At 36.8% G+C, this 18,826-nt stretch overlaps 1 protein-coding gene across 1 annotated transcript; it reads right to left on the minus strand.

The window, feature by feature from the left end:
- Positions 1-281: 281 nt before the first annotated feature.
- On the minus strand, positions 282-15,623 carry LOC142354735 (uncharacterized). The gene is made up of 3 exons (XM_075407118.1): positions 15,087-15,623; positions 11,730-11,866; positions 282-1,890 (listed from the first exon to the last, which is right to left on the minus strand). The coding sequence occupies exons 1-3, from the start codon at positions 15,509-15,511 to the stop codon at positions 767-769; spliced, it is 1,686 nt and encodes a 561-aa protein (XP_075263233.1). The 5' UTR covers positions 15,512-15,623; the 3' UTR covers positions 282-766.
- Between the last annotated feature and the right edge of the window lie 3,203 nt (positions 15,624-18,826).

Below are 18,826 nucleotides of genomic sequence, written 5' to 3' on the forward strand. Positions count from 1 at the left end.
GCGCAACCGGGTCTGTTCATAACCTCTTCGAGCGCACTTGAGTCTGATCATAGTCTGATTAAGTTCTGGGTAATGGTCTGAATTTGAGTCTGGACCATGGTCTTAAGATGGTCTGATCAGAACTCCTTCGTTCTGAAAAGTCTGATCAGAGACTTTTTGTGTCTGGAAAGTCTGATCAGAGATAATTTCGGTCTGGAAAATCTGGTCAGACGAAAATTTGGTTCTGGACCTCAACCTGGGTTGAGTTCTAATTCTAGTTAATCACAAAAGCAACAAAGACAGCATGTTAAAAATGAATTAACATCTTTTTCTTCGAACTTTTTTTGTAACTATAAACAATAATCTGATTAACTGAGTTAGCTATGCAATCATTATAAAATTGTACAAAATTAAAAACATTCTGTGGAAAAGATTTATAAAAATCATTATTATTTTATTGGCCTAAGTTACATAATATTGTCCTCACGGAAACAAAGCCAAATTATTCTGTATTACAAATTTGTTTTCAATGTGGTGTAAGTTTCAATAGAAATAAAATTGAAAAGTAGGATCAATTTAACTTGCATCAAATTGTCGAATCTTTTCCGCTTGTGCCCCCCCAATGTAGTGGGTCCATACACGACGCCTAAAAGGGCTAAAATCACGAGCTACAATTTACAGAATAATTTACTATGTACTGGTACATAATCTGTTGTAACGGAGGGGGGGGGCACAAATATATACTCACGTCTTTATACATACAAACAGCAATATTCAATTTTTAGTGTCAGCTTACTCCGTTCACATGCTGCCGTCCATTTTCAAGCAGCTGTTGAACCAGAGCTTTTCGAATTATTTTCTCATTCGGATTTCTAGGAACTTCTTCAACTATCTCGACCTCTCGAAGCGTTCTACTTTCCTGAACTTGACCAGCCACCAGATCAAGTAATTGCTGTTCAAGTTCAGCTTTCCCAAGATGTTTTCCCTTCTCGGAAAGCACAACACAAGCTGTGGGAACCTCGACTTTGAGCTCGTCGGGTTTTCCCACAACGGCACAGTCTACAGCTAAATCGCTTTCCATCACAATTTGTTCAAGCAGCGCTGGCGAAATTGTGAACCCGCAATATTTTATAAACTCGCTTATTCGACCACTTAAATAAATTTGAAATCTTCCGTCAAGTTTTACGAGATCACCCGTTTTGTAAAAACCGTCAGACGTTAAAGCTGTCGCGGTTTTTGTTGGGTCCTTAAAGTATAAAGGTAGTTCGTTATGCAGCTTTATCACAAGCTCACCCTCAATTTCGGGTTCAGTAATGACCTTAAACTCATCTTCGGGGTCAATGACCTTGAACGAAACACCAGGAGCCGCCAAGCCGATCGATCGAATGTCCGAATCTGTAAATTCGTTCTGACAAAACGTGCAACTTGCCGTTTCGGTCGCTCCGTATGTGTTCCGAAGTTTAACCGAAGATTTCAAACCTGCTTTCTGAACAAATATGTCGATCAAGTCAAAATTTGGGCACGCTGAACCAATTAAAATATAATTCAACGAAGACAAATCATGCTTGTGAATGTCTTCATATTTTGCCCAAAAGTTTAAGTTAGCAGGCGATGGATTGATATGGGATATTTTGTACTTTTCGATCAATTCCAGCTGTCCTGTGTAACCAGGGTTCTTACCCATGACAATATTTGCTCCATTAAAAGCCGGAATCAAAAAATCGAACACTTGACTCCCGACATGTGAAAATGCGTTCACGAGTAGGAATTGACTAGATTTGTTGTAACCCATAGTTCCAAGGACCGAATTTCTCTCGCAGGAGTGGATCAACATCTTGTGGGTAATTTTGACCGCTTTGGGAGTTCCAGTCGTTCCAGACGAAAATAGAAATTCACAAACACCGTCCAGTTCTGGAATTGTTTCTGGGTTATCTACAGACCACCCCGTCCTTATTGCAAAAAAACCGTCTTCCTAGTTGAAAAAGAATCTAGAATTGTAAATTATTTTTATTATATTTTAAATTTTCGCAAAAAAAGGCTCAAATTTAGAACAAAAAACTATAAATTTTACTTTAATTTGTAGATTGTTCGCAACTTTTCTCCTTAATTTAATTTTATTCCTTACTATACAAGCATTTAACCTTTTCTGAATGGATTTCCTTGAAAAAAGTCCAAAAATTAATCTGGGAAATTCGAAAAAAAAACTGGCTGGACCACATCTACCCTTTTGATACTCCTTAAATCTTTCGGTGACATAACAAACTCATTATAGAACAAACAATCATTCCTGTTTTTGATGTTACAAGAGAAGTGCAATTGTAAAACATAGCTAGATGGAACTGAGTCACTAAAAAACACCAGATATAATAATGTAAGATTTCGACTGTTTACATATTTAATCGTTTGACTTTGTTAATTTTAAAATTTTTTGTAATGGAAATCATCATGTTCTTCACTGGAAAAGAAGAAACAATAATTTGAAATCGTTGAACTGAAAAAATAATTTTTATTCAGAGGCAAATTTTCTTTATCGTTATCCATCTATCTCTTCCATTACAATTGGTCCTTTTGCAACCAAAATGTGGAAAAATAAAAGGTTTCTCTTTTTTAAAAAATTCGTTTAATAAGGTGAAAATCTGTTAGTAATTTTCGTTTAAATGTCGTTGAATCAATATATGATATACTAAAAAATTTCAAACAATTATCAGCTTCAGGCATATCAATGGTTTTTGTTGGTTGCAATTGGTTTTGTGATACCCGAACAATTATTTATTTCTCAATTTCATTGATGCAGTAAAATTTATATGATGCTCTTAATTTAGTTCATTATCTTAATCTTAATCTTATGATCTTGTTTCAACTGTCTGGTTAGTTTCCCGCTTCGTGATCAGACATGTCTGATCACGCATTCACGTTGTGCTCGAGTGGTTTTAGTTTATTAATTTCATTGTTCTGACTTTCTGCAATTCAATTCAGTTTACAAAACCCTCTCTTAATTTCCCGATCCGCGAGTAAGCGAAACAAAAGTGAAAGTAGATCTCGCGCCGCGAATAGTCAAATAATATTCCCTTTGTAATCTCGCACCGCAAATCATCACAGCAAAATATTAAAATACGACATGGCGCAGTCAGCAACGAAAAGAACACCCCTTGGAATCGACCCTTTCTGGGACAAACCAACACCGGATCCACCACTCCGCTGGAAGAAGTGGAGGGTACAATACAAACTGGCACTCTTAGCCAACGAAAACATCATTTTGGACACGCTACTCGGCCCAAAAACTGATACGGTAGAACTACATCTAGAGCCAATTGAGACAATTGTGGGTGCATCTGCACAATCAGAGAGGGAGAGGAACGCGCGCAACGCGCAACAAAAAATGAACTGGCAAAACAAATGCCAACGACTTATTGAGGTAGGCATCATGTGTGGCGACAAACCCTGGTCATTGGCAGACCGAAAAACAGTCTCTCTTCTTTACTTGAGCATCGGAATAGAGGGACGTCGTATCCTTAACTGTAAGAACCCGCATATCATGATAGACACTCTAGCTACTATCGATTTTTGGAAAATCGTGGAGGAAGCATTCATTCGCCCGCGCAACATAACATTTGACAGACATGTCTTCCTGATCACAAAACAGCTTAGAGGGGAAACTGTTGAGCATTTCTATGTTAAATTAAAAGAACTGGCGGAAAACTGTGATTTTGAAAACAAAGAGGAGACCCTAATTCGGGATGTATTCATCACAAATCTGATCGATCCCGAAATCCAAAAAGAACTACTAAAACAAACGGTAGAACCGCGACAGGCGTTGGAACTCGCAATCAATATGGAACTCGGGATGCGAAACCAACATCAAATACAACAGCACAATAAAATTGTTGTTCCGGCGAATGTCAATGCTATTCAATTCAACAACAACTCACGAAGATAGTATTGGCAGAACAATAATAATGTTCCCAAACAAAATAATAGATCAACACTGCATTGTTCGAATTGTGGCGGAGTCTGGCTCCCAAATCATCGCGAAAAGTGCATTGCAAAAGGAAAGACATGCAACAATTGCGGGTTATTAAATCACTTTGCAAAGGTCTGCCGTAAACAGCAAAAGAACATCAACGTAAAGCCCCAAGATCCCAAGAAAAAGATGGTTCGGGTGGTAGAAGAAGAGCCACACCCAGAGGACTCGGTAAATTTTGTCCAACCGGCAAAACTCTATGAATCAGACTACAGCAGCGGTGAAGAGGACAACACAGTCGCAATGATTGAAACCGCAGTGGAGAAAGTTGAACCCCTCAATATGCCTCTCAAGATTGTAAATGTCAATACAACTCTACTCGTGGACTCCGGGAGTGCATGCAGTATACTTCATCATTCACTCGCGTCGCAAGTGGTACAAAGCAGCCCCCGCGCTTTCTGGATTCAAGAATCGTCACCACCACAACTACGAAACTTCTCTAACGAACCAATACAGGTACTGGGAAAGATTCAAGCCCCCGTAACGAGCAAAGGATGGGTATGCGACACAGCAGCTTTCACAGTTGTGGCCGACGGTTTAAAGTCCTTAATAGGTCGTGATTTGTTCAACCAACTTGGACTTGCTGTAACTCAGTCTACACTTATTAAAGGTAACAGTGTCAACAACATCGCCACCCTGAATTTAAAGAACAGATAGCCAAAAAGTTTCCTGGTTTGGTATCACGCATTGGACGATCAAAAAGTCATGTAGCAAAATCTAAATTTCACAAGAATTTCCAACCTAGACATCAAAAAGGTAGACGAATTCCTATCAATCTTCAAGATAAAGTTAATACAGAACTTAGAAAACTATTAGCTGAAAAACACATTATAAAACTGTCAAGCTGTCCTGATAATTATTTCATCTCACCTATTGTGGTTACAGTTAAAAAGACCAAACGATAAAGCTTGCACTGGATTCAAAAGTTTTAAATAAAGCTATTCACAAGAACAAGTATCAAATGCCAAACATTGACACGTTAATTGAATCAATATCTCAGCAAATAAGTGCTCCCGCTTCGTAAAACATAACGTACTTTTCTACGATTGATTTGAAATACGCTTATAGTCAATTAAATCTGGACATCAACACAGCTAATCATTGTAATTTTAATATTATTAGTGGAGATATGAATGGCACTTACAGATTTCAAACAGGATTTTACGGACATACAGATATGCCAGCTGAATTTCAAAAAGCTATGGATTATACTCTAATTGGTTTAGAAAATACATATTGCTTTTAGGATGATATTTTAATTGTTAGCAAAGGGTCTCTGATTGATCACAAAAATTATGTCATGAAATGTCTCCAACGTTTAGACGACGAAAATCTTAGGATAAATCTTCCTAAATGCCACTTTGGTAAATTAGAAATTGATTGGCTTGGGTATCATATATAACAAGAAGGTATTTCGCCCCTCGAATCTAAGACCGCAGCAATTCTGGCTCTCGAAGCTCCGAAAACTTTGAAGAAACTCCGTTCATTTTTGGGATCCGTTCATTATATTGGGAAATTTATCCCTAATCTAGCCCAAATAAGTCATCCTCTTCGCCCGCTACTGCGGAAGTCTTCAAAATTCATCTGGACAACTGAACATGAAAATTGTTTTCAAGAAATTAAGACTCGCATAGCGAATGCAACCGCAAATAGTCATTACAATCCGCAACTCGAAACACGCGTGAAATGCGACGCATCCCGCTCAGGTCTTGGCGCGGCTCTCGAACAATTAACTGTAGATGGGTGGAAACCAATTGCATTTGCGTCCCGATTTTTAAATTCCTGTTAAGAGCGTTATAGTGTAAATGAACTTGAATTTTTTGGTGTAGTCTGGTCAACAGAATATTTTAAAAATTATCTGTATGGAAAACAATTTAAAGTAATTACCGATCACATAGCACTTCTCTCAATCATGAAAGAACATAGATCTAATAAATCATACAATAGTAGATTGACCCGCTGGGTCGATCGCCTTCTTCCTTTTCAATTTGATATTGAACACCTTCCTGGGGCAAAAATGGGTTTGGTCGATTATATTTCTCGCAATCCATCACAAAAAGCTAAAAAAAATCTCTACATACGATGAAGAATTTATTGTTGCCAAATTGAATCTGATCTCGAAATCAATTAACGCATTAGAATTAAACACTGAACACCCTGCATCACATTTACACCAGTTATTAACAAATTACACTCTCGACCCGCAAAACACATCTAAAATTGAGATACTTGATCCCGCATTACAAACTACACCTAAAATTGGGACCACTAATAATTCAGTAAATTCAATTAACACCCGCGCTACGCGGGTACGCAAACATGTATTTGGCAATTCACTCGCTACGCGAAATCATGCCTCAAATAGTATTTGTCAATTAAACAATTTAAAGTATGCAACACTCGCGTCCCAAAATCCACTTTGCACCTCTCTCGCCCTGCAAAATACCAGAAACAACAAACAATTAATCCAAATTAGGAATAAAGTGACATACGCGCTGCGCGAGCATTCATTCACTCAATTACAAATCCCGCCAATCAAATCACATTCCACAAATACTTCTAAAAGTCATCACCCAGAATTAAAATCAGTGCTTTTTGCCTCTTGTCAATCTAGAAATCAGTTGCATCCTTCTAAACTAAATAATTCTAATCAATCATCATCCGTATTCAAATATATCAATTCAATAAATAGTAGAATGCCTTCGAAAAAGAAAATAACCCGAGTCCGATTCAATGATGCATCCCGCGCAGCGGATCAACCCTCAACTAGCGACAACACTACGCGCCCCGCAAGTACGCGATCGAATTTGCCAACCAGCTCTCGCGCGGCGAATCAATCTATACAAAATCTTAGTACACCGCATGCAACAAGTACGGCACCAAACACAACTCCCCCATCCGCAACTCATTCTTCTAATGCTAGTACCCCATTGACGCCGAGCCCGCACGTACCCACTTTCGATTATATCGTCTCCAAAATTTTTAATAAGTCTCTGATTGCCTCTCTAACTAGTAAGGACGCTGTACTTAAAGAGGTCAGAGATTGCATCTTGACTAACAACGAAAGCAGATTTAAGGCAATAAACCCCTACATACACTCGTATTAGAGGGATCTGCACGTGCGCTCCGGGTGCGTGTGCGTAGATGAACGAGTGGCTATCCCTAACGTGCTCCGCGAAGCGCTGATCGACGATATCCATTCAAGTCACCCAGGTACCTGGGGCATGATTTGTATGGATACACACTCCTGGTGGCCCTACATGCACAGGGAATTAATAGTCAAATCCACTGAGTGCAAACCATGTACAGCAATCGGTAAGAATCTTAAATCAATTATTCCCGCTAAACATTTCACTCCTAATATACCATGTGTTGAACCTAATCAAGAAATTCAAATCGATTTTGGGGGACCAATTTTTGATGAAAAGGGCAATGAGGTGTACTTTTTGGCAGCAATTGATCGTTTTTCTAAATATCCAACTGCATATATTTACGACAAAGCTAATGGCCCAAATGTTTTGAAATTTTTGGACATGTATATTGAAATTCATGGAATTCCAAGATCTATTCGTTTGGACCAAGCAAAATGTTTAATTGGACATCAAGTAAAGACTTTTTGTAATAAAAACAACATCGAGATTATTGAAGCGCCGGTAAATGATCATCGTGCTATTGGGTTAGTGGAACGATTAATTCAAACAATTAAGAATAGACTCGCATGTATCAAAGAAGAGAAATTATCTACACACGCGTTTCATGTAAAGCATGCATTAAAGATAATCATTCACCAATTGCGTATATGTAAACAAAGAACAACAAAGACCTCGCCCTTCGAAGCGCACTTTGGAAGAAAGCCTAATACCCCGCTAAGCGTGATTGCAACTAAACCTAATTTGCTGAACCTGTCATACAAGAGTATTATAAATCATTATTTAGACGAAGACACAGTGATGCCCGAAGAGATCCTGCCTGACGATAAGTGGACCAATGGATATCGTAGCGATATCGAAGTAGAACTTGGCATGACCCGAGCTACAGCTGAAGCACGATCCAGGGAGCAGGCCAGTACAGATGGGGAACCAAGATTCCTCAAGACCACGGCGATCCGCCCCATTCCCCTGAAAGAGCGTGCGGCCGAACTGAATCTTGCGAGAAAGGTTCATGGCAAGAAACGCTCGAAAAAGAACTTGGAAGGTTTATACGAGGTCCTTGCCCCTGGGTCACAAATTCTCAAAGTGAGCCCCACCACGTCGACCATAAAAGAACCGGGCAAGCAAGTAGTGACAGTTCGCAATAGCGATATTGCGAAATTTGGCACAAAGTTGGAGAGGCAAACTCCACTGAAAGTTTATGCGGATAGACGCGGACCCCGTTCTGGAGAAAAAGTCGTGGAAGAGCTGATTCACAGCCATATCAAAGAGTTCACCCGAAAGCAAAAGGGTGACAAGAAAATGAAGCACAGGAAGAGAGAACCGTCAGCGGGGTTTCATCGCAAAGATCGAATATCTCACGCGCGATGCGGGGACGCATTCCAAAATTACCAAACTTCTCTGCGATACGCAATCAACAACCTCCACTCTCAACTAGCGAACCAACCACAACTACGTCTACTCACGCGGCCACAACATCATCTTCTACGCGTACTTCAGACCGTCCTCGTCGAAGCCCATCATATTATGGCTTCGAGACTTCTCCACCAGCTTCTGATATTTTGCCTCCACCGAAACGACCCCGCCGAGCGGGCGATGTGGAAAATTTTGCACCACCTGACACTATTGTCGAATCGGTACAGCAAATTGTGGAAAATCAGCCCGAGGAACAAAATGTGTCACCCCGTATCGGTTCTGTCTCGCCTCCCGCTACCCGAAACACGCCTCTGCTATATGTGGACACCCCAACGCTGGTTCGGACGATGACAGCTCTCGAGGCAGAGAAACAGGATTCTGACAATGAAGATTGGAATTTGTAATGCTCGAAAACTGCAAAAAGAAAAACATCGTATATTGTTTTAATCATCGTATTTTTAGCTATGATAACCAGTAAATATATTGATATTATCTATTTAAACGGGGACCTTGTATTAATTTGTAAATATTGTTATTATATAAATTTTGAAAATTGTATTCTACAATTTTCTCTTGCTGCAAAGGGTATGTGATACCCGAACAATTATTTATTTCTCAATTTCATTCATTCAGTAAAATTTATATGATGCTCTTAATCTAGTTCATTATCTTAATCTTAATCTTATGATCTTGTTTCAACTGTCTGGTTAGTTTCCCGCTTCGTGATCAGACATGTCTGATCACGCATTCACGTTGTGCTCGAGTAGTTTTAGTTTATTAATTTCATTGTTCTGACTTTCTGCAAATCAGTTCAGTTTGCAAAACCTTCTCTTAATTTCCCGCTCCGCGAGTAAGCGAAACAAAGTGAAAGTAGATCTCGCGCCGCGAATAGTCAAATAATATTCCCTTTGTAATCTGGCACCGCAAATCATCACAGCAAAATAATAAAGTACGACAGGGTTCACAAGAAAGATGGAGTTGTTTTTAAGCCTCAAGTTATAGCTCTGAAAAAATCAATTCTTTTCTTGGCCATTGAGCTTCAAAAAAGCGGATTCCATTTTTGTTATTCTTGCAACTTTCTATAAGCAGTGCTTGCCTCCTAAAAGCAGCGCATAAAAATTTCAATTTCAAATGAAATTAATTTTGCTCGATGTTACTTGCAACAATTACAAGTTAAATCTGTCATTCATAGGATTTATTGGAATATTTTATTCAAGGGAACCATTCCATAGCTAAGTGATAAAAACCTCCATAACTTCTTGTCCAGTCCCAGTGATTGTGGAATTTTTATCTTGTAAGAACTGATAAGATGCTGACTAAGAATTTTTATCGTGTAAGATCTGAGCAGATCTTACACGATAAAAATTCCTCTTATCAGAACTTACACGATAAAAATTCTGTCAGGAGAAATTTTTATCGTGTAAGATCTTATAAGACATCTTATAAGATAAAAATTCCTCTTACCAGAATTTTTGTCGTGTAAGATCTGATAAGACGGAATTTTTATCGTGCAAGATCTTATAAGACATGTTTTAATAATTTCAATATAACCGTATAACGTAATCAAGTTCCTATGAAAGTAAAAAAATCGGTCAACTAACCAATTATGAAACAAAAAAATGAGTGTTGATTCTGTTTTGGTGGCAGTTTTTTTGTGAGTGTTAACTGGGTACTTTGACTAAATTTAGCAGTCCAAGATAGTTTCGGTCTTTGAAAAAAATTTTCAGCCTAGTTTGATAATCAGCGCTTCAAAGAAAGCCCTTGCCACTGGAATAACCTTTTTTTACAATATCTTATAAGTCTTAAAGGTCATTATAAGATACTTTTCTCTTTGTTGCTCTGACGCTTAAGTGTTGCATGCTGTAGCTTTTCGGCTACTGCTTGAAAACAACTCTGAATTGTCTTCAATTTGAAGAGCATGTCATACTTCAAGAACTTTTAGAGTCATAGCTTTCCAAATGTTTATCGTATAAGATCTGATAAGAGGAAATTTTTATCGTGTAAGATCTGATAAGACGGAATTTTTATCGTGTAAGATCTGATAAGACGGAATTTTTATCGTATAAGATCTGAGAAACGTCTTATCAGACCTGATAAGAAGATGCATCCCCTTACAGGCTGTTAGCAAGATGGTTTTGTCAGAAATTTGTCAGATCTTGCACGATAAAAATTCCAGAATCACTGAGGAGTTCTTCAAAAATGCAATCGTCTTGAAATTTTTTTTAGTTTTGTTGGATATTGAAATTCTCATTCTCCAATTTGCTTCTGTTTGAGAACCTTCAGACATTTCAAAGTTAAATTCCGTTATTTCTACTTCATTACATTCTTTGTTTCTTTTGTCAAGATCGATCATGTCTTGATGTTCTAAATTACCGAATCAATTAAAATTTACTCTCAATATCCGCGTTGAAACTAATTTACATCCAAGAATTTGGAAACAATAAAAACTTCTGAATATTAGTGTTCAAAGTAACAGATTTTTTTCTACCATATTTATTGCAGATTTAGAACAAAGGTTTCCACGTTGCGTGGCTCCTTTCTACTATTACAATTTTTTTGCTCAAGTGTCTTTTTTATATGCAACAAGGAGGGTTGATTATAATTCTGAAATTTAAACAATGACTATAAAGACACAAAAATTATAATTGACAAAGCATTTGGCAAAAGAAAAACCACATTTTGCGAAAAAACCGGTACCGAATATCTGACCAAAAATATACTTTTTGGTAACAATCCACTTTTACTCTCTTAATAGTCAAGTGAACATTCCACAGGTACTTTGAGGTTGTATTTTTAAACATAGTCTTGATTTTGCTTAAAGATGATTGATTCAAATAGTAATTTTCTATTGGTTCTTAGTTCCATATGGGGTTCTGAATTTCCGTCAGAAGATCATATGTGAATCTTAGTAATCATTGAAACATCATACTGAGAAGGGTTGCTTATCATTTATGGAACAAAATACGTTCCTTCTAAGATGACCCAGAAATTCACACCGGGTTCTTCGTTTCTGTTCTCTAAAGCATGGCATTTGAGGGCCTGGAGCAGTATGCAAGCAAAAATGAACTTTATCAAAAACCTCCTTGTTAGACTTTTATTCTTCCAAATTACATGTAGTTTATAGAGGTTAAGGGGGGGGGGGGGGGGTTGTAAGAAACATTTCCCTGTGGCATCATAACAATGATGTTGCGTTGGATGATAATTCTTGACAGTAATTTTGATTTGCAGGTCATCCCCATCCCCAAGCGAGTCCGTAATGATCAAGTGCTTCAGGTACGGGTAGTCAATTTCCTCTTCGAATCTAAAGATATATTCTTCGAAAATATGGCCAAATTTTTCCTCAGAAAGAGCTTTAGCTTAGAACAACAGAACAACCAGAAAAGACAAGTAACTTATAATTATTTTTTTCTTTGTTTCAGACTTATAGAGTTTGTTTCACTTCAAGATCTGACGTTACTCTACAAAGTCCTCCAACTCGAAAAAGTCGAGCCTTTCTTTGTTAGTCAAGCAGTTGTTTTCTGTATTTTTCCGTTGCGGAATTCGGAGAACTCAAGTGTGAAAATAAAAGATTTTGTTTCCTTCAGTTTTCTTAACACAGATTTCGCTGGTTCTTTGGGCAGAATTTTTGTTCTCGTCCTGATCCAGCGATCTTGAAAGTTGCAAATTCAATTTTCCACCTTATTCTCACCTTGCACCCAATTGCCCAAAATTTTCCACGTTCCACCCAATTTTCCAAGTAGTTGCAATTTTTAGTTCGACAGTGAAGTCAAATGACATGTGTTTTGAAGCACTTTTGCAAATTTATAGGCTGGATTTGAGACAAGGTAAAATAGTTTTAAAATTCAACGGTTCAAATGCCAACGCGTTGTTAACTTAAGTGCACATTAATTTCTACGTAGCACGGATTAGTAGTATCTGTGGTAACTACTGACCCTATCCATAGTCCAAACCTTGACAATTGGAAAACCATGCTCGACCGAAACAGGGCATGAAAAGACTATGGTGGACCAAATAGAGCTATGAAGAGATTTTTGTTGGACATTTTTAATCATTTGGAGTTTTGTTGGACCCAAAACTTATGATTGTTTTTTTCCCGACCCAATTTTTGTCACTCTGGCCATTTGATTGAAACAAGAAAGTAAATTGGAATTTTGCGCGACAAGAATTGGGCACCTATTCATAAGTCGTTTACTCCCAAAAGAAATGAATTAAAAAAATTGGGTATAGCTATTGCCAAATTTTGGGTCGAGTAGAAGTCTTTTCATGAGTCTGCATTTTTGCCTCAAAAATTTTACGTGCAAGCTTATTGATCACATTTGCTGATAAAGTAGTCAACATCAATGCTCGTTTAGTCTCGCTCCTATGCTGCTTCAAAATGTGCAACGCAGCAGCACAAGAAAAAATTCTACAATTGAAGGAAGCAGACTGATGAAAATTTTTTCTCGACCCATGAAAAGACCATGCTCGACCACAATCTCCTATTAAGAAAACTCCACTCGACTAATGAAAAGAGTTTTTCTTTACCTTAACTAATCAGCTCGACTCTATATTTTTGGTCGAAATTGACTCCTTCTAATAGACTATTTGGGTATTTTCATAAGTCTAGGTCTGAATTAAGGATACCCTTAACCCGGTCGCCTGATCAATTGATCATTGAATTTAGAGATCACAAAATTTTACAACAGAGTGAACGGTCCAATAATTGTATTCCTGGCTCAAAGTTAGAATCTTAATCCAATAGTTCCGTTAGTTTTGTACTAGATTCTTCACTGCATTTTTTAAAAGATGAGATAGAGAATAAACTAAAAACAGAATAAATTAAATTTATCCGCACACTTAGTTAAATGAGAAAGAGATGAAATATTTTATAGCTTTTTGTCTCTGGGCAGAGTCTAGGTTTAAAATAATGAAGTTTTATTCATTTTATCGTTTGATGCATTTTTTTTTAATCAGTTGTTTATCTGGTAGAAAAAAGTTAGCACCAATCTGCAGCAAAAACAAACTAAATGTTGCAATTACCAATGCTAAAGAAGAACAACTTGATCAAGTTTTACAGTTTAATTTGTTTGTTATAACCAAAAATTAGCATCCATTTAGGAATGAAAGCAGCAGTTCTCGTGTACTTGGACAATAGGCTAGCAAGACAATCTAGAAGGATTCAAAGTGCGATAAAAGTTTTTAATTGTCTTCATGACGCAAAAACCAAATTTTCTTGGATTATGATTGAAAAAATTTGTACCCCTCCCAAAAAACACTGTTGCATAAAAAGTTTTGAAATACCCTTTGAGATTTCGAGAAGAACTTGTCACTTTCAATCATCAATAATATATAATATTGTTTTTGAGAAAATCTTGTTAAATCCTAAAAAGACGGATTATACAAAATTTCATGCGCTTTGCTCCGTAATGAGAGTCAAATGATGTTGTCAGAAATTTTTCTCTTAGTTGTTCTTTCGCCAAAGTTGAGATCTCATTTTTGAAACTCACTGATCCGAGATAACGCATTCAATTTTCAATAAGTTGTGTTTAAAATAATTCAATTGTTTACAAGTTGGCTCTCAAAGAACAGTTTTAAAACAATAATTGCCCGCAAGTTTTTGAATATTCTTTTTTACCAAACTACCAACTCGGATAGCTAAAAGTTTACAATTGAAGTAGTTTTTACAAGCGTTACGTTTTTGAGAGTTTTGCCTCCATTATGAAAATTTTTGAAAAAAGTTTAAAAGGACATCAAATGTAGATGACATTTACGAAAAAAAATTAGGAAGTTGATGTATATTATTATAATTCAATCATTATCATGACATGAAGTTCGTATTATTAATTCAATGAAAATTCAATCATTTAACGTCCACATTTAAAAACATGACTTTTACGCGACACCGTTGGATCTCATTTTTTTCAGACAGCTGGAAAATTATCGACTATGTCCGAAGAATTTTGGCTATTATAAGTCGCCTTATGGGAAATAAAACGCGATAATGCCCAGCTCTCACGTTTTGAGAAATGTTGAAAAACGTTTGCCTAAACTAATTGTCATTCATTTTTTGAGTTCATAATTAACAGTAACATTTTAATAAAAATGCACAGGAATTGTGACTGTTTCTTTATAGGATTGCGTTGCGCGCGTTTTTTCTCTGAGTTATTTGATTCGGATCTAGTTTTACTATCCACGTTTGTATGAAAAATTTTATATTTAATTGCTATTTGTTTGAATACTTATTTTAATTCACAAGGAATGAATTCAAATAAATATTCAAACAAATTGCGATGTATAAAATTTTTAACAAACGTTGATAGCAAAACTAGATCAGGTTCAAATCACCCAGAGAAAAATAGTGCATACGAGACTTTATGCATAAGAGAGAAAAAATAGAGAATAGGAGACATAATTTGAAGCATAAGAGACTTTCACGGCGGCTTTTTTTGTATTTAATAACTTTCGTTCATGCACACCCCTCGCCACAATCCTCTACCTGGAAAAAACATAGTTTTGAAAAAAATATATTTATCAAAACCTACCTCTCATACACGTCTCTGGACATTACAAGAACTGTCGCACATTGAGTTGTCATATTTCTTTTGAACTCAAGCCAGGGTGAAAACGGACTAGAAGCTCCCATAATGTACCCATTCAGATAAGACGCAATCAAAACACCTGGACAATCAAAATCATTTTCAGCAACTAGGTGCAAATTAGCCCCTTTTTGAATACCAGCTTCCAACATTTGGCCAGCTATGTCTATTGCAACCTCGAATAATCGGGAAAAAGTTATTTTTCTTCCCGTTTTTATCTCAGTCAGACAACTTTCGGGGTGTTTTTCAGTCAAAACATAACGCATGAATTCACCCATGGTCAAGTTAGAGTCGAATGTTGATTTGTAACTTCCATGTGGTGATTCAAACACACCATTTTTAGTTAAATTATGAACTGTAGCTGTAGACATTAGTTATTTAATAGTTTGATTTCTTATAAACAAATCGTTTTTCTAATGGTAGTACTTGTACTCTTTAGTTGCTTTTAGAACTATGATAAATAACAAAAAACGCCTAGGCAAACTGTGGTCGGTATGGACTTGATATTAGTCATAATACTTATTTAATCAACAATTTTTCAATTTGATTTCTAATAAGCTTTTTAATTACAAACTATGATTATTTGTAGAGAAGCGGCTTGAATATGAAATAAACTCAGTATACTCAATATACGATGACAGAAAATCTGATGAAAACGAGAAAGGTGTGTCATGTATACGCACTCATAAACCGCCAGTACGAAAATCAAATGTGTTCTACAAATATTCGGTTGTCTCAATCAGAGCGGTCGGTGATGTCTGTGTGTGTGTGTGTGTGGGTGGGGGGGGGGGGGGGGGCAAGGCAGATATCAAAAAATGCGGAAAACATGAAAAGTTGAAATTTGACATAACAGTATTAAAGATTGTTCATGTCGGGACGATGGGCGCTTCAACCCGATAACTCGCCCGCGGTTTCGGGGTTGCATCTTACAGCCAATTAGAGGCATATACATGGGAATCAGTCCGCTTGGAAAAATGACGTAATTTCTCTCTGTGGCGCATTGAAATACCTTTTTTTTCGCAAATACTATGCGCTTTTATGACTGTGAGTGTTAACAATGTATCTACTGCAAAAAATTACGTAACTGTTACATAATTTTGCTTTTTGATTGTTAAATAATAATATTGTTAAATAATTCTTTTTCGGCTTTTTTTGGTTTCACCTATTTTTGCAGAAAGCAGAAATTGGACTGGCAAGATTGCCTTTGCCAAGAACCGTGAAGATTGGCAATCTTCACGATTTTTTGGCCAGGATCTCACCTAGATCTTATCAAGACTGTCAAGATTTAGTACTTTCTTGTCAAGGTGTTTTATGATTAGTCTCACGGGGTGACTATTACACATATTGGCTTGCTTTTATAGCTTAAAATTGCCTTCACTGGCATCCTAGCTGCTTATAGTGATACAATCAGACCCATTTTCCGATCATGTCTTGATGATACTATACACACATTACAGTAGACTAAACAACTTTTTGTAACAATAAAAGGGCTTTGAGCTTTTATTGGTCAGTCGCAATAAAAGCGCTTTTAGCTAAGTTACAAAATCCAAAATCTCAAGAATATGCGCAAAGAAAAACTCAAAAATCGCCTGTGTAAATACTCAGTACCAATTAGATAAATAAAGGTAAGATATTAATACACTGATTTAAAGCGAGAGTCTTTAAGTTGACCAAAAATGGTTAGCATACTCAAAAATCCCGTAATTGAAACTTTTTTCCGGAGGTATGCTAACCATATGAGCATTTATTTTGATAAATCAGAGCGTACAAACAAGACATCAATTTTATCAGCTAAACATACTTTGGTTAACATCAAAATTTTGTCGCTGTGAATCAATTGTGGCTGTGACAGCCCGAGTCGAGATGTCAGCGCCGTGTCATCTTTTTGTAAGAAAAGCGCTGAAATCATGTAAAACATGTTCTGAATGCGCTCAAATGCGCTGAAATTTCGAGATAGCGCTGAAACTTCGAAGTTTCAGCGCAACTTCAGCGCATTTCTTACATAATTCAAGTGCTTTTTCAGCACATTTCTTACATAACTTTCAGTACCTTTTCAGCGCAATTCTTACAAAGTTTCAGTGCATCTTCAGCGCATTTCTTACATTATTTCAGCGCATTTTCAGCACATTTCTAGCATAAGTTTTAGCACATTTTTCAGCGCATTTCTTACATAACTTCAGCGCTTTTCATATCAAAAACGTTTTATTATTGTAAATTCAAATTAAATGGGAAGCATTTCAGTTCTCAATAGCGCAGTGGATTAATTGATAGATGAGAAACAATGATCGGGGTTCGAGCCTCGGAGCGAAAGAAAAGAGCTGAACTTTTTGAAACTTCAGCGGATTTTAGCGCATTTATTACAAAATTTCAGCACTTTTCAGCGCATATCAGCGCATTTTTAAGTACGGTTTTTGCGCTGATTTTTTTGAAAAATTTTCAGCGCATTTCTTACATAATTTTTGGAAATTTTCTCGACCCGGGATCATCTTGGAAAGTTACTATTTATATTATGTTACACTATATTATACTTAGTTGTAAAGTAGATTTGTAACTCCCCAATCAGACTTGAGTTCCTTTTGTAGAGTTTGCTCAAGCTTGACAGAGGGAGCGCGGTGAAAAGATTTTACGCTGTCTTCTGTCTTTTTTGAAACGAAGTTAGTTTGATCATCTTTTTTGCTTGACAAGTTTTTGACAAATTTTCGTATAACAATCATTGTCCTCAGAAATTTTTATTTCATCCTCTTTTGATTGCCAGAACTTCTAGAAGCTGTTTAAACCTGAATTACGTCTGGTATGCTGATCTCATGTTCTGATAACTTTAATCTAATGAGGATAGAGCAAATGCAGCCTGTTTCTTGGGTCCTACCAGCTGAGGGACCTGCAAAGTTTACAAATTGCAGGCTGCCATTTCCTCAGATAGAGATGAATCAAGATAGGATTTTATAACACTGATTTATGGCAGGAGTCTTTAAGTTGATCAAAAAAGGTTAGCATACTCAAAAATCCGGAATTTAAACTATTTTCCGGAGGTATGCTAACCATATGAGCATTTATAGTTGGAGACCGGGAAAATTCAACATCAGATAACTGATTAGTTCTAAAAATTCAATAAATCTGAGCGTACAAACAAGTTATCTATTTTATCAGCTATACATACATTTGATAACATGAAAACTTTGTCGCTGTGAATCCATTGTGGCTGTGACATCATCTTGGCAAGTTGATTTTATTTTAAGCTACACTATATCAAACTTTAGTTGTAAAGTAGATTTGTTACGACCTTATCAGACTTGAGTTACTTTTTGTAGAGTTGCTCAAGCTTGACAGAGGGAGTGCGGTGAAAAGATATTACGCTGCCTTCTGTCTTTTCTGAGACAAAGACAGTTTGATCATATTTTGCTTGACAAGTTTTTTGACAGAATTTCGTATAACAATTGTTGTCCTCGGAAATTTTTAATTCATCCTCCTTTGAATGCCAAAACTTCTAGAAGCTGTTTGAACTTGAACAACAACTGGTATGCTGATCTCATGTTCTGATAATTTTAATCTAATGAAGATAGAGCAAGTGCAGCCTGTTTCTTGGGTGCTACCAGCTGAGGGATTTGCCACGTCTATGAAGTACAGGCAGCCGCTTTGCATCTCCTTAACAGTCTGCGTTTGCACAAAATCTCCGTCAATCTACTTCT

Source organism: Convolutriloba macropyga, chromosome 15 (genome assembly GCF_964194025.1).
Source record: "Convolutriloba macropyga chromosome 15, txConMacr16.3, whole genome shotgun sequence".
Classification (NCBI taxonomy): domain Eukaryota; kingdom Metazoa; phylum Xenacoelomorpha; order Acoela; family Convolutidae; genus Convolutriloba; species Convolutriloba macropyga.

Coding starts and splice junctions, on each gene's coding strand:
- LOC142354735 (XM_075407118.1), bottom strand. CDS start 15,511: ATGTCTACAGCTACAGTTCATAATTTAACTAAAAATGGTGTGTTTGAA. Junction 11,867..15,086: donor TCCAGAGACGTGTATGAGAG/GTAGGTTTTGAT, acceptor ATATATCTTTAG/ATTCGAAGAGGAAATTGACT. Junction 1,891..11,729: donor TCATTGTTATGATGCCACAG/GGAAATGTTTCT, acceptor AAACAATTCCAG/AACTGGACGGTGTTTGTGAA.